General features: G+C 38.6%; 1 protein-coding gene across 1 annotated transcript; it reads left to right on the top strand.

Annotated features, from left to right (window-relative positions):
• Positions 1-1,265: 1,265 nt before the first annotated feature.
• LOC139133044 (uncharacterized) lies at positions 1,266-15,848 on the top strand. Its single transcript, XM_070699440.1, has 8 exons — positions 1,266-1,616; positions 4,924-5,094; positions 5,541-5,735; positions 6,263-6,637; positions 8,021-8,260; positions 13,090-13,350; positions 13,589-13,709; positions 14,398-15,848. The coding sequence occupies exons 1-8, from the start codon at positions 1,541-1,543 to the stop codon at positions 14,846-14,848; spliced, it is 1,890 nt and encodes a 629-aa protein (XP_070555541.1). The 5' UTR covers positions 1,266-1,540; the 3' UTR covers positions 14,849-15,848.
• Positions 15,849-16,119: the final 271 nt, after the last annotated feature.

Below are 16,119 nucleotides of genomic sequence, written 5' to 3'. Positions count from 1 at the left end.
CGTATGATCAGCACAAGTTTACTCTTTACAACCGTATGACATTATTTTCATCGGGCTTTCATAACTTGGAGATTTAAAATAATATTTCGGTTTATGTTAACGCCGTGGTTCTGCTGAATTCGCATTGTAAGAAGTTTTTTATTCTTGATTTTGAAAGAGAATGATTGAAAGATTCCTTGAGGAAAGTTTGAGCATAAGTTTTGAGTCTTTCACTTTCGAGGCGCATACTACCTTAACTTGTCTGCAATACAGTGGATCGGTACAGGTGTTCCGACAAGTTGTAAATAGAACTTGAAAATTTTAATGCTGAACGTCATTGCGCCTTTTAGTGTCTTGACTATTTATTTGATCACAGACTTTGCTCAACGTTAGTCCAGATACGTCTTGGGATTTGTTCAACTAGTTACCGACACGGGATAAACGGTACATCGGTTTGAACGAGGTGTGCACTGAATATATATGTCAAAACTGCCTGTATATATAATATAATGAGTCTATTATTGTTGACAATTAAGAGTCACCAGTAACGATATGACTAGTTGGAGATTTTGCTTCCTCGTAAAAAGGGTTTAGCTTGCCGCCTCTGTAACATTACCCCCCCCCCAAAAAAAAAAAAAAAAAAAAAAATCAAAAAATCAAGGAACAATATTTTTTGTTCTGGCCTAATGTAATTTCTGCAATTGTGTTTGCTAAATCTTACCAATGCAGAGACAAATGTTTTTGATATTCTTGGCTTGCTACGACACAAAGCTTCATTACCTGTAACTTTATTTTTGGTGCAACATTTTTGTTATGGTTGCTCTACTCGCAGATCGAAATGTTTATAGTGGTACTTTTGTAGGATCTGAGTAACTTTCAATGTTATTATAGACAACTGACTTCCGGTCCTACCTGATTTAATTTGTTGACTTAACGTTACACACAGTGCATTAAGTTTACAAGGCTAAAACAATGCATTTTAACATCATTTTAGAGAGATTTATAAGAACAGTGTAGTTGTTTTAAAGGACGACATAATTAAAATATAAAGTTCAACTAACTTGCCGTGAAAGATTGGCGTAACATTTTGCCATATTCCCTGATAGCAGACACAGCAAACCAGAGGGCGTAGAGTGTCAGAACTTTTGGTTGCACCTGTCATTCATAGACTACATGACGGTTGTTTCGCTCACTCCGCGAACTGTATTGGGCTAGGGGACCCAAAGTGCTACCTTTCCCACAATGCCCTCGTTGATTTACTATACATGAAAGAGGGCCTTTCCCCTAAAACCCGGAAGTTGAATGCTTATAATGAGAAGAACGTACTGCGATATAGTGTCACGTCGATGCGTGGTCCGGCGTATAATTGACTTCTGCGACTATAAGTTACAAGCTAAGGTGCTAAAATGTTCTCCTCGCGAGTCCTTGTTTGGTCCCAAGCTTTCACCTCAACATGATTTTGTGATCTGTCGTGGTAAGGTTAGAGAGAGCGCAACTTTCACTTATAACTCACCGTACACTTTCACGCAAGGAAGACCGGACTGTCTATTGTTACGTGAACATGGCGAACGTTTTGTTGAGGACTGGTCTCCTATTATCCCTTTGGCCACACATTCTCGGATCAAATGAGCACAAAGGTAGGTCACACTGCCATTCAGAGTGTGTTATTGTCAACAAAGACATGTAAAGCTGTCGGTACCCCAAGTACGATTCAGCTTGCTTGTAGCTTTTGATCGCAACAGCCAGCACAACATCTTGCGTTGTCTCCGAACGACAAACTGAAAGATTGTTAAAAAGTGGGATATTTGCATGGTACTTTTTTATGTCAAACTTGATATATTATCTCCTCCTTGTCGGCAACTTGGCTGTCAGAAAAAATGCTGGAAGTCGAATTCAAAGTACAGTATGTCCATTGTGAAATCGGAAACAGTCTTTCGTCCTGTCATCAAACATCAAATGGAATACTTGAAGGGATAAAATGCTTCTGATCATATACACTTGCAACGAACTTGCAAATGAAGAGATATCCAGACTGTTTTGAAGGGATTTGTTAATTAAGAAGATTTGTAGACTTTGAAGTTCTCCTTGCTATGAGTTGTAATGTTGAAGTGTACTTGGTTACAGCAACAGCATACAGAATAGAAGGAACTGAAAGCGCCTTCTTATTCTGAATTTGATATTCCTCTGAAATGATATCATACATACTAGTTTCAATGTATCCACACTGTGAGATAAACACTATCTAGCTCGTTTGACCTCTTATCCCTGACCTGGAATTATCTGTGTCTGTTGTGGACTATGTCTGTTACTATCGAATTTATTGCTATTTATATAATCCCGAAAGAAGATAAGAAAACTGCAATGAAAGATGCCATCAAAATTAATGTCGTTGTGAAAATCGTTAAATGAAGACATAACAACGGGGAAAAATATTTATCAGTTTCAACTAAATGTTACCTAATCGCTAATTTGCATATTTGATGGTATTTTAATTCAAGCTTTTTATCAATGGTGACCTCACAAAATTTGCTAAAATTTGCTAGAAGGAATGTTCATGACAACATATGAGTGAATTGAAAGACACATGTCAGTTTTTACGTCAAATAATTGCTATTTTGCTCAACAAACATTTTACACTTTGCTTTACATTACAAGTAAAAGGCAAAAGTAAGGGAATGACCATCTAATTTCAAACACGGAACATTTGAGATTCACATTTTTATGCAATAATTGACAAAAAGTTCTATTTAAATTTGAAAAACACGGAACTGAAATTTTAATGTTCAAATCTTTTAAACCTTTCCTTTGTAATACCGTGGCGTCAGTTCTCGAGAAATTTGTGGACTATGAAGTTGAAATGACAAGTTGTAATTATATATTCACTGGTATTTGGAACGAGTATTCCAATTTGGTGGGTGAGATACGATTCTTTAGGTGACGTCAATAATGAAAGCTGTCGCATGACCATGATACGTAATTCGTTCGCTTTAGCTGAGACCCCCTCCTTCCCTCTCAAAGCAAAATTTCTTAATGCGAAATGCAAAAATCAGTGACATCGGCCTGATACCTGTAGTTACACGTTACTCTAAAGATCCTGGATTCTGTATAAGTTCACACAAGAAAATACAAAAAATATACATAAATCAAACTCAAAACACGGTGAATCACTTTTGAGGGTGATAGAAATTTTTTATCATTTTCTTCCGTAGACTTGACATATTTCACCGGAGAGAATACGTTTTCGTCCTCACTTCACAATTTATGTACTTTCGGTCTCGCGGCTCTTTATCACTGTTCTTAGGGGCTGCTGAGCATAATTAAAACACGCGCACAGTAAACGCAACTTCTGTGTTTTGGGGGTAGGGGGTTCGGCTGTATTTCGATTACCGTGCGCAAAAATCGCACTTCAGGTTTTCATATCACAACATCTCTCTACACATCTTTATGTATTACAAAATATTGGCTATATTGTGTGGCGCGTACCAGGCCAGTACGGCTCTGGCGCTACACCAGCATTCTATTGACATACATGTGAATCAGTGCACGGGTAAAATAACGTAACAAATAATTTTGGATACACTGTTTCATTTCATTCTATTGGTTGCGTCATGTTGAGTTAAGCTGAACAGAGATTTGATTTTAGGAGGTATGCGAAGGGGAGGGGTCGGTAGCGTATGCGTGATTTCATAGCGACGTAATTACGTAATTAGGAAGCATTCGCTTTTTACAGGGAGGGAGGGAGGGAGGGGTCGGTGGAAATCAGGGGGAGGTTGACGTTTACGAAACCTTTTTTAGGGGGGGGTTAAATTTTACAATCAATGATTGGAAGGGGGATCAAATTTTACAAAGGTTTGTATGGAGTTATGGAAAAAATTGACTTTTGAATTTCACCGAAATGTTGATTCTCTATACATTGTGGTCTGTGAGGAAACTTTGAATATTTTTTTACGATACAAAACTAGCTAAATCTGTGTATTTATAGACTCTTGATTATTGATATAAGGTACTTGATTAGACTAGGGCGATTACAAGTTCACGTGTAAGAAATGTGAGTGTAGGAAACTTTGAATATTTTTTTTACAATACAAAACTAGCTATTAAAATCTGTGCTTTAAAAGTTTGACAATTGATGTAAATGTACGTGACGAGAATATTATATTTGAAAAACCAATATGATATTGAATTTCACCAAGTGATTATTTGTAGTTCAAAAAGGATTCTTTGAAAGTTCTAAGGTCAAATGGGAAATTATATAATAATATGGTTTATTGCTCTAGAAGGCCACCGGCCCAAATCGCATACATCACAAAATATACAGAAAATAAGTTACAGTAAACAGACACAAGATATTGTTGATACGGGCTGTGACATGTAGGGGAGGTCGCTGTTTTTATGCATGAAATTGGGGTGCGTAAGTCTTTGCAAATACTTTTGAAGGCCAAATCTCTCAGCCAAGGGCCATAGGTTGCGAAGGGTTAATGAATCAAATCTGATGATTTTGGGGGGGTGTCACATTTTACAATCAATTAATTTGGGGAGGGGGGTCAAATATTTTGAAATTTCATTTGGAGGGGGTCGCTTTTTACATTTCATTTGTCGTTCAAGTTCCACCGACCCCCTCCCTCCCGTAAAAAACGAATGCTCCCTTACCGATTGTAGGTATGCATATCAGATGAGGCTTGTTGGATTTTCGCACTTCCAAACTATGGTGGGGGAATTGAGGCCAAACGCGATTAGTTTCGTTTACCGTACGCATGTTTGAATTATCCATGGCCCCTTATGTGTAGTGTATCAGATAGCTCGACTTCTGTGAAACTAAGCTCAAATTGCTCTGCCTCTAACATAAAATGAAACAGTTTTAATAAAGCTTTTAAAACAAGATCATAAAATTAGACCATTATCACCGAAAAGTTCACTTTTGGAACCGTACCTCCTTTGCTTCAGCACTCCAAGATGTGCCATTGTCAAGCAAACATATTAGACTAGTTGATGGGTCTACCCCGTTTGAAGGAAGAGTTGAAATCTGTGTGGACGACGTACAGGGAAGTTACTGTGGAACAGTATGTAATAGGTTCTGGAACCAGACAAGTGCAGATTATGTCTGCAAAGAACTTGGTACGTACCCATACAGTATCAACTCTCTGCTTTTCTTTAAAATTATATTGTCTACCTTATTAGGTACCCTTGCTTCAAAGGAAGATTTATTCTATAGATTTATGTTACATCTGCTAGAGTTGAACAGTAATATGCATGCACTTATAACATGTGTTCACATGTGGAAAAGCTTTTATACATTTGATTTACTAAACATTCTGAACACGAGGCTAGCGTGGCTTGTGTTTTGCATGTACCGTGGTGGGTGCAAAGGGAAAGGAAGTGATTAAATACAGTTTATTGTTTTTATGGAAACTTTCAATTACCTTTGCACAGCATTTTGATAGTAGTCGAAATATAAGAAGGAACTGTTTAACAGATTATATAGTCGAATACGTTTCTTATGTGAAACTTTATGAATGGCTAAAGGCTCACGTGATTATCAAGTTATTTTCTCACATAAACAGGATTCGACGGTAGAGACAGAAATAAAGAGTTAATAGATTTTAAATTCGGGAATGGAAATGGCGGAGTATTTGGTATGGAATGCACGACTGTCGGGACTAATACAACAGCGACACAGTGTCATGCATTCAACGTTACCAATCTCACTGAGTGTGCGCAAAGCGATGACGTACATGCAGGAGTTCACTGTATGCCACGTAAGTATCTCTACTTTTCGGCTTAATGTCACTATGTAAGCGTATCGTTAGATTATTTCAACGTATTGAATGCAGTTATCGACAAATTTCTTGAAAAAATTAATGATACCAGTTATCTCAATTAAGGCCAACATGTAACCTAGGTATTGTTTGTCCTTGCCGCGCATGATGGCTTTTTTCGCGCGCTGAAACTGAAAGCCTGCTAAGTTCACTGCCCAGATTTTGAAAGTATTTTGGCCCAGTGACCTCAAGCTGAAACATACTTGTGGCTTCTTATACAGGTGAAAAGGTGTATTTGCCTACAAACGAGCGAAAATTGGCTAATTCACCTATCCCCGTTGATGACTGGACCAGTGCATCTGATGTATATCAAATTCTTTTCGTTTTTATTTTCTAACGACACAGAGTTAATAACATGATATTATTATAGAGATTGTAATTCTTGATGTTCATCATATACGTTTTTTTCAACGATGTAATTGTTCATCTTCGATCACGGTCCTAGTAAATTGTGTTTATAATTGCAGCTACAGTAGAGCCCTGTAGACGTGAGTGGTCTCTTACCGATTCTCAGACGAGTGGTTGGATTCTATCCCCGGGATTTCCGAATGAGTATCCATCATCGTCAGATTGTAGATGGGTGGTCACGACGAAGTCCGAGAACGTCTTCAATGTAACTCTTAGAATGTTTTACCTGGCTGATGATGGGTTCCTTGTTCGAGACGATAAATTAACTTTTTTTGATCTTGTCGGAAAGAAACCTGCGTACACAGTCACAAAAGACAGCTTCGAGAGAGGAGTAGAAGATCATCATATCGGGATTACTGAAAAGAATGTTCTAAGGATTCATTTTGTGTCATACCTCTTTGATAACGATCGTGGATTTGTAATTTTTTACAAAGGTAAACCAATCTTAAAACTAATATTTTGTGCTATGATCGTGTACTTTTCGGAAGAGAAGTTTTAACAGTTCAATTTGATGTTACCAGACTAATAGTAGATCGACGTGTAGGAATACGCGTAAATAATATGCGCAGTTTACATTTTCCTGAGTATAAGACATACTTTAAGACTGAAAGATTCAACCGTGTATGGGTCTCCCCCACTCCAACCAAAACAACTCTCCACGGACCCAACCCAAACGTTGTTTGGATCGGAGTTGGCGGAGACCCATACACGATTGAATCCCTACGTCTAATGTCATCTCCCAAATATTTTGAAAGTTACCCTATGTTTGAATATTTTCTTGATGCTGTCGAAAAAACCGCCATTTTTATTTGTGAGTAACGGATATTTAATGCATCAATTGATATACCCGCAATATTGTCGTGGTTACGATAGGGAGTTACCAAATGCCTCACCCCGGGGGGAGAGACAATTAAGAAAATCCTCGCCCAAAACAAGCGAATTCGCGAAATTCCTCCGTGCACAGCTACCATGAGACCACAATAAACACCTATTACCTGGTCATGAGGGATATAGCACCCGTCTATTACCCCGAGGGGCCGTGTGTTACCAGAAACACATCGCTATTTCCCTCGACCTACGGTCTCGGGGTATAGCGATGTGTTTCTGGTAACGCACGGCCCCTCGGGGTAATAGACGGGCGCTATAGCCCGAATAAAGACCAGGTTATGGTGTTTTATAACACACCATACGCTCCTGTTGTATTATGTTATATTTTTTAATGTGCTTGTGATATTTGCACAGCAACAATGCATCATAAGATTACTTGGCGATATTTCCACAGCGATTACAGAAGTACATAGTACCACTTTCTTCCATAAAAAATATCTAAGCATACCTATATAGCAACATCCTTGGTTGCACTTGAATCGTTTTCGTTGATGAGCTGTTCAAGTTCCTACGCTGTTGGAATGGAAACTCTATCTGTTTATAGAGAGGCTCGTCGTCATCCCGGGCGAACATCACGTCCTGCCACCCGCCATTGCTGCAGACGACACTACGGTCACATGACCGGGCACTTTTCCAATATTGGTCAAAACTTTTTCCCTAGGGAAATAGTTTCAAAAAATACCCTCTGACTTCACATTTTGGGACTAGATGTATCTATTTTCTCGTCACGTTACGTATTCTGGCGAATCGCGACATGGAATGATGAGCGTATATGGCGTGTTATAATTCTGTTTAAATGGAATTGGGCTTACCTGCAGATTATCATACTTAACATTTTGCCAAAGTCATTAACATGACTATTTAAATGGAGAGTTGTAAGCTTTTGCATGTATTACAGCCAAATTTTCTTTTCTGTTTATCGCATACAGCATTTTCGCTCAGTCGCTGTGACGACGACGAGTGTAGCAATAACGGAGTCTGTCACCAAGAAGATGATATCAAAGTTTGTGAATGCAACGATGGTTGGACTGGTCAAAACTGTTCTCAAAAAGTGACTGTGTGCAATAGTATGCCGTGTATGAATGGTGGAACTTGTGAAGTGTCGATTTCAGAAAATATCACATACTACTGCGTGTGTCCAGAGGAACATACCGGCAAGCACTGTCAAGGTATGGACACTTATTTGCCGTGTGATTCCCAAATGGGGTCGATCATTGCAAATCAGACTCATCTATCATGACTGGCTGATGTAACATTAGTTCGCGCATGATATATGCATGCAATGCATATATTCATCTGCCTTACATTCAAGCTGTGTTGCAAAATATTTTCAGTCACTGACAGGACCTGGCAACATTCTTCTAAATTAATACACTGCCGCTTTCAAATAAAACTGGATGTTTATTTGAAGTTCTTTACGCTAAAAAAATGAAAAAAATGTCGATGTTGGAAGCGACAGTTGTCAAAATACTCGGCATGGCACTACATTTCGGAAATTCAGGGCTTTCAATAGACTTGCTTCAAGTCTGTGATTTGTGAATGTTTCATAGGGGTGAACGCGATGATTAGTGTCCTGCTTACATGTGAAACGCGTTAGTGGGGTGAACGCAATGAGTGATATGAACGCTGTATACGGCGGAGTTTCTCCCGGAATTACAGACTTGGCTTTCTTACACGATCTGCATTGCTATAAATTATTGATGAGAAGACGTTTGTATTCACTGATCTATTATTTCAATATACCTGATGCATTTAATTGATTAACTGCTAATAAGTTTCAAATGCCTTACCCTGTTAGCATAAAGGTTAAAAAATGGTAGAATCTAGGTTCGTTGCTGTAATGATATATCTTCCTCTAATATTCACTACAACTGGACAGCTGTATCGAATAGTACTAGTTATTGCATGGAACGACACATGCATTATTGAGGTTGTAATCTGACAGGTAGAACGTGGCTGAGGAAATCTATCCGGATTCTTAAATGTTTACAATTCTTTTTAAAATCTACCAATTATGCATATGAGGGCTCATTTGAATCTTTTCTAGTAAGAAACATTTTCACCGTCTTGATTTTTCGGAAATCGAAAATTGTATTTTTCCCGGGGGAGTTAACACAGGAATAGCAGCCATGTCAAATATCTGTAAATGTTGGGTAATTTGATTCTGTATTTCCAAAATTTACATGGTGACCTCTGATTCTTGATTTGGTAAGAGAATTGTTGAAAGTTTCATTAAGGAATGTTTGAGCAAAAGTTTAAGTATTTCGCTTATATTTAGTATGTCGCGCATACTACCTTGACTTTCGCATCGGTGACTTTTCAACATATTTAGATGAACGATATTCAACAAATCAGTCAATACTGGTACCTGTAAGTTTCAGACAAACACAATGGAGAGGAGCCATGGGTTTATATATTATTGTTGTAATTATATAGTTGCTAGCAAACATACTAAGTTTCTAGGCATTCTGCTTTCGTGTTATTTTCATTATTTTTCGATCTTATCTCCAATTCGGGTGAACTTCACCTTGTTTCCGCATTATTCATTGTTCATGCCTTTCATGAACACCTGCCTTATTACGTCATTTTCCGCCTTCATGAAGCGTTAAAGGAAAAGTATAGAAATACTTGTACAGAAGGGTTTAGTATTAATAAGTTGATAATATATCGTCGAATTCATGGATGGATGGGTGGTTGGGTTGATGGGTGGATAGATGTATGACTCTTGATGTCAGTTTGTAGTTTGATTAGTATAGTGTACCAATGTGTAACTTTATGATTGGATTATCCGTTGAATGGTACACCTACTATTGTCAACATGTCAAGCACCATATTTAGCCGAATGAAGTGGAATGCAGTAAATCTGAAGAAGCAACTAGCTCAGGTTCAGTCCAACATAATATTTCTATCTAGATGTCGTAAACATAACATTATCCCCAACGGTCTCGTGGTTAAGAACCCACTTCAACACACGTATAACACAGCCGCTTCTGAAAAAATGTGCCAGAAACTATCAGAGAAACTTCGCAACCATGTCATCCGAGTGCTGTACAGTAAACAAAGCAAAATAAACAACCAACTAACAGAACTGAACAGACAATTAACCCATCTCCCTTCAACACCTGGACACACCATAGAAGTCGTCAACCGTGTGGCTGATGACATGTATCATCATAAATTTAAGAAGTTGAAAGCTGCCAAGGCCAAGAAATTTGCTCTTCTAATCAAGTCAGCAGGACGAAATTATGCCTCTGACAAACCTTCATCAAACTCTATAGTCAATCTGTCTGACTACACATTATCGGCCAATGAAGAATCTGTTCTCTCTCGTGGTTTAAAATTCTGCCCCACTAAACCACTTGACAAGACACAACTCTGCGGTGACTTAGAAGACTTCTTCAGACGTCTTCGCCTGAAAGAATTTTTCCACAACCAGTCGCATGAGGATTCCTCACCCAGCGAAACACCAATGAACCAAGCTAAGCCTCTGTTGAAACGTAAAGATTCTGTTTGGACACCTCCAGAAGGCCGAAATCTCAAGCTCGACCTGTACATCAACTGCTTTCGCAACCGTGTCCGCTCTGAAGTTATCGATAAACATTATAGACTTTTATACAACCTTAGTCCTTCAGAGAGAGCAGCAATCACTTCTCTCAGAACCAACCCTGAAATAATCATCAAACAGGCAGACAAGGGTGGAGCTACAGTTGTTATGAACAGATCTGACTACATCCTTGAAGCCAACAAACAGCTGACAAAACCCCAATTCTACACTAAACTACAGTGCGACCCAACCACCAAGTATAAGAAAGATCTCGCCAGTCTGACAAAAACACTTCCTGCTGAAATCAAGGACCACATTGAAAATGTCACCTCTCCAGATCCTCGCCCTGGAACGTTCTACCTCCTGCCAAAAATACACAAAGAGGGCAATCCAGGTCGCCCCATAATATCTGGCATTGGTACTATCACTGAAGGAATTTCCGGATATGTTGACACAATTCTCAAGCCATTTGCTACTAGCACTCCAAGCTACATACAAGACACCACAGACTTCCTCTGCAAAATCCAACCAATAAAGAACCTCCCTCAGAATACACTACTGGTCACTCTAGACGTGGAAGCCTTGTACACAAATATCCCACATACCGATGGACTGGAAGCAATAAGAAATGTCATACCCAATGAGGAAACTGCTGAGTACACCTATCAACTTGCCAAATTTGTTTTAAGTCACAAACTACTTCGAGTTCAATGACGCTTTCTACAAACCAATGGGACAGCCATGGGCACACGAATGGCACCACAGTTTGCTAATATATTCATGGCAGATTTGGAACAACGTTTCCTGAACAGCTACCCACTCAAACCTAGAGTATACCTCCGCTTCATAGATGACATCTTCATGATTTGGACCCATGGTTTGGATGCTCTAAAGAAGTTCTACCAAGATTTCAACTCATTCCACAACACCATTAACTTCACCATGGAATATTCCGACAATGCGATAAACTTTCTGGACACCACTGTAAAAATTCGAGATGATCACCTTGAAACAAGTTTGTACAGGAAATCAACAGACAGTCGCAGTTATCTTCAACCATCCAGTTTTCACCCACAGCACACTTCTCGGTCAATTGTATACAGCCAGGCCCTGCGATACAACAAAATTTGTTCAGAAAAGGAAGACCGTGACAATCAACTTGGTGAACTACATCAAACATTCACACAACTAAAATACAAGCCCTGCATTGTGGAGAAACAGATAACCCGTGCCACCATATCAACCGTGGTGATCTATTGCAATATGGGCCGAAGACAAATGTCAGCAGAGTCCCATTGGTCGTCACCTACAACCCACAACTAAGTGTCTGCAGAGAATAATTAACGACCTTCAAACCATCATAGATGAAGACAACACTCTACGAAGATGCATAACAGAAAGACCAATCATCGCTTACAAACAACCCCCCAACTTGAAACAACGCATCGTTAGCAGCAACTGTACACCACAGCGGACAACCAGTTGGCACTTTTCCCTGTCAGAAATCAAGATGTAAGCTATGTCCCAATATCAACACAGCTACAACCATAACCGGACCCAACGGAAAAATCTACAAAATACAAGGATCCTTCAACTGTGACTCATCCAATATCATCTATGCCATAACATGTAAGAAATGCCCCACAGCTGTGTATGTAGGCCAAACCGGACAACCATTGAGGAAACGAATGAACAACCATAAATTGACATACATAGTGGCAGCATTTACAAACCAGTCAGCGAACATTTCAACCAACCAGGACATAACATGCAAGACTTCAGCGTGGCAGTTTTGAAGCAGAGCAATTTCAAAAATAGCCGCGAGAGAGAAATTGAAGAACTTAAAATTATCACCAATTTGACTGTGTTAATACTGGACTTAACCGGGACTATGGCTTCATGTCACATTACAAATAACTGCCATCTTACTGGCTTTTAGCAGTTCAGATTGCTTAGAGTTTTCATTTGACACTCTTTTGTCAGTTTTTCACACCTCCCACTCCTTTTGTTGCTTCTTTCACACATTTGTTTTGACCCCTAATATATTGTGACTTGTGCTTCGTCTGCTCATTCCATCTCAGCATCTGATGAAGGAGACTGTAGTCTTCGAAAGCTCATGCTATCAAAAAACTTAGTTGATCTCACTGTGCTACAAACCCCAAGTATACATAGGTTTGAAGATCAACACGGCTACACCTACTATAGGTTACCAAGATGTATGGTAGTTAGGGTAAGTTAAGGCATAGATGACTGCATCTCAATAATAGTTCATTGATTGCAGGGTTAATGACGTGAACTTAGTCTTAGATGTGGGTAATGGAAATATTTTTGAATGAATAATTCAAAGGTGAGCCCTGTATCTAACTCGCAGGACATCCTGTAAAATTATCCTTGCATTGTAATGTTCGCTTCTCGTAATTAAAATTTACTTGAATATTTCTTGTCTTACTACAGACAAAGCGTTTGAAATGAACAGCACACTTCAAAGCTCTGTATTCACCACTGGCTACCCTTCTTTCACAACGTACACGGACAGCATCGCATCCCGAGACTCGGGTAACATGAATTACCATGATGATGATGATGATGATAATGATGGTGGTGGTGGTGGTGCTGGTAGAGATGATGATGATGATGATGATGATGATGATGATGATGATGATGAAGATGATGATGATGATGATGGTGGTGGTGGTGGTGGTGGTGATGATGATGGTGAGTATTATTGTTATTATTTTTCAATCGTCAGAATCACAGTAAGCGACAATTTAGTTTGCAAAGTTTTATTCACTTTCTTCTTCCATGACGTTGCCTCAATAAACAAGATTTTAACGAACATGTTGCACCGTGTTCCTAAAGCTGATTGCAGGAGTGTGACTCAATTTTACAGCTATTATTTAATATTTTATTTTTCGATTATAAATATCAGCTCATCTTAATTTGACATCTACAGGAAAGTCTGCAGAGTCATCTAAAGGGACGTCTACAGGAGGTATCGTTGGCGGCGTAGTTGCTGGAACCCTACTGATTATTGCCATTGCCGTAGTGGTTTGTTTCGTTATTTACAAGAGAAGGTACGAAAGTAATGATGTTTGAATGATCATGGTGAATTTCCATCATCTCCAACGTCGTTTATTCTTATGCACAGACAATGTTGGTAAATTACGCTAAGTCTTGATAATATCACATATTGTTGGCAAGGAAAGTTTTGACAATTTCCATATTTACACGATCCACGTAGGAATGACCGACAATAGGTGGAATCATATTTGGGGACTCAGCGACATATAGAATAATCGACTCAAGCTGAGTTGATAGCACGATCAACGAAATAAAAATCATCAACACTTACGCTGACACAGTTTCCTAAAATGACAGCCTGCTGACAACTGCTTGTCAAAGGAAAATCAAAAGATTTTCATATCGAGTTTCGGGGAGTATTTTTCCAGAGCAATGCAAATCATGGAAGAATATAGCTCATTTACTAATCTATGAACATAGAAGATAGAAACAGTTTCGACCTATTATGAAGATAGAAACAGTTTCGACCTATTATGCTCGTAAATTGTATGAACAGGGAACTTCCTCTTCCTCCATTCCAACGGGAATTTTTACTGAGACTGTTGAAAGGAAAGTTTTCCATCCGGAACTATAGGCAAAGAGTGACACATTGATGTATCAGGTCGTTGAATGGATATTTTGAAATGTAAAAGTAAAGGAAATGAAGCTTTAAAATAAAATTGGTTAATATTTTTCTTTCAGAAAGAGGAATGAAACAACGGATAATCAAACAGATGGCAACGAAGGCATGCATCACCATAACGTTACCTATGAGGATAAATTAACGTTTACAGCTGTCACCATGACGACGAATGACGTAACGGACGGGGCAACTCAGCTCAAAGAAAGTGATGTATACTATTCAAGTATTGGTGATCCTCATAAAAAGAGCGATTATACAGTGGCTGACGACACGAAGCAGGGAAACGGCGGACACCATTCAGCTCGCCCAGAGATTCAGCAAAGCGTGGATGATAGATTTACTGAAGACGGGTTCGTCGACAACATAGCTTACGAAACAGCTGACGACGCTCAGGACGTTGCAGAACCAGACGCTGATGGCGGGAAGGTCTCAAATGAAGCAGAGGGCTTTGTTGAAAACGTTGCATACGAAGGTTTGCAGTCAGACTGTAACAGCTACGAGACAATTTAGAACGCGACGTTACCGTAATAAAAGGATCATATCACCAAAGGGACATTTCTGTGAGGTATATACTCTTAAACGGAGTCTATTTTCCATTGATTCTCCGGAATATTAAAATTAACACACAGCTGGGCCACAGTTTGGCAGTTATAGTACTACCGTGAACGTCGAAAATGATAATTGTGAGTTCGAAAGTCATATTAATTGTAGACTACTCAAGAGGCGATATGAAGCTGCCGCAATATTTTTACAACGGATAATTTAAATGCTGTACGGTGCTTGAAAGATAAAATATTTACACAGCAAATACAAACGATACAATTAGGATTTTATATTTTACTTTACAGACAGTTTTTTTCATTATTTAGTTTCAAGACATGAAATCTTCCTCTATAAAGTATGTGTCAAATGAAAATCGAATACAATTTACATCATGTTCTCGTTTTGTTGAAAATTTTAGTTTAGTTATCATCCTACCTCATATTTGCAAATCCACTTTGATGGCAATCATTAGAATGATCTATCATATAAAAAGCAGTATAAAAAGTTATCAACACGGTGTCCTGTAGTGCAAGTATATGTGTTTAGTATCAATTGCTATTTTTGATAAATGAATCATTTTTAGTCCGTACTATAATTCAACTGCCAACAATATCATCGCATAAGAGTACAAAATACTCAGTAACTGGAAGCTGATACTATGTACGTCAATACAATTTACCTAGAAGAATTGAAAAATGTGATTGTTTTTTCTGAACAAAAGTTAAGAAGTATTACAATATACAGCTATCGTTCCTTCGGAAAATACTCAGCTGAACAATTCTGAGAGCCAGGGACGCTGTTCTGCTGATCAATCGTTAATTTCAAGTTTCAAAACTCGTCATGGAAATCACAAATTTGTAGCGTTAATTTCAAATTCATAAGACTTCACAGATCGATTGAAAGTTTTACATTTCCATACACATGTGCTTGCTACAAGATTAATGAAAATAAATCATGTTTCAAATATTCTTTTCGGTGAGAGTGTAATATTCCCAAAAACTATACTGGTACCTTATTAAAGGAGTCTGTAATCATGAACGCTTTTAAGAGGAAGATCTGCTGTACACAAAATAAAAATGGCGCTGATGAAATTAATATATTTGCTATTATAATCACGTCTTGCTTTGACACCTTGTTTTGATAAACTCTCGCTAGTTGAATCTCGTCTCATGACGCGAGAGTGAAGAATAGAAAAGGTTGATAGTCAACTTTCTTGTTGTCACGTGAACATCCTTGTT

This window comes from Ptychodera flava, chromosome 5 (genome assembly GCF_041260155.1).
Source record: "Ptychodera flava strain L36383 chromosome 5, AS_Pfla_20210202, whole genome shotgun sequence".
NCBI lineage: Eukaryota > Metazoa > Hemichordata > Enteropneusta > Ptychoderidae > Ptychodera > Ptychodera flava.
Note: the sequence above shows the minus strand (reverse complement) of the source record. Positions and strands in the feature narration are given on the sequence as shown.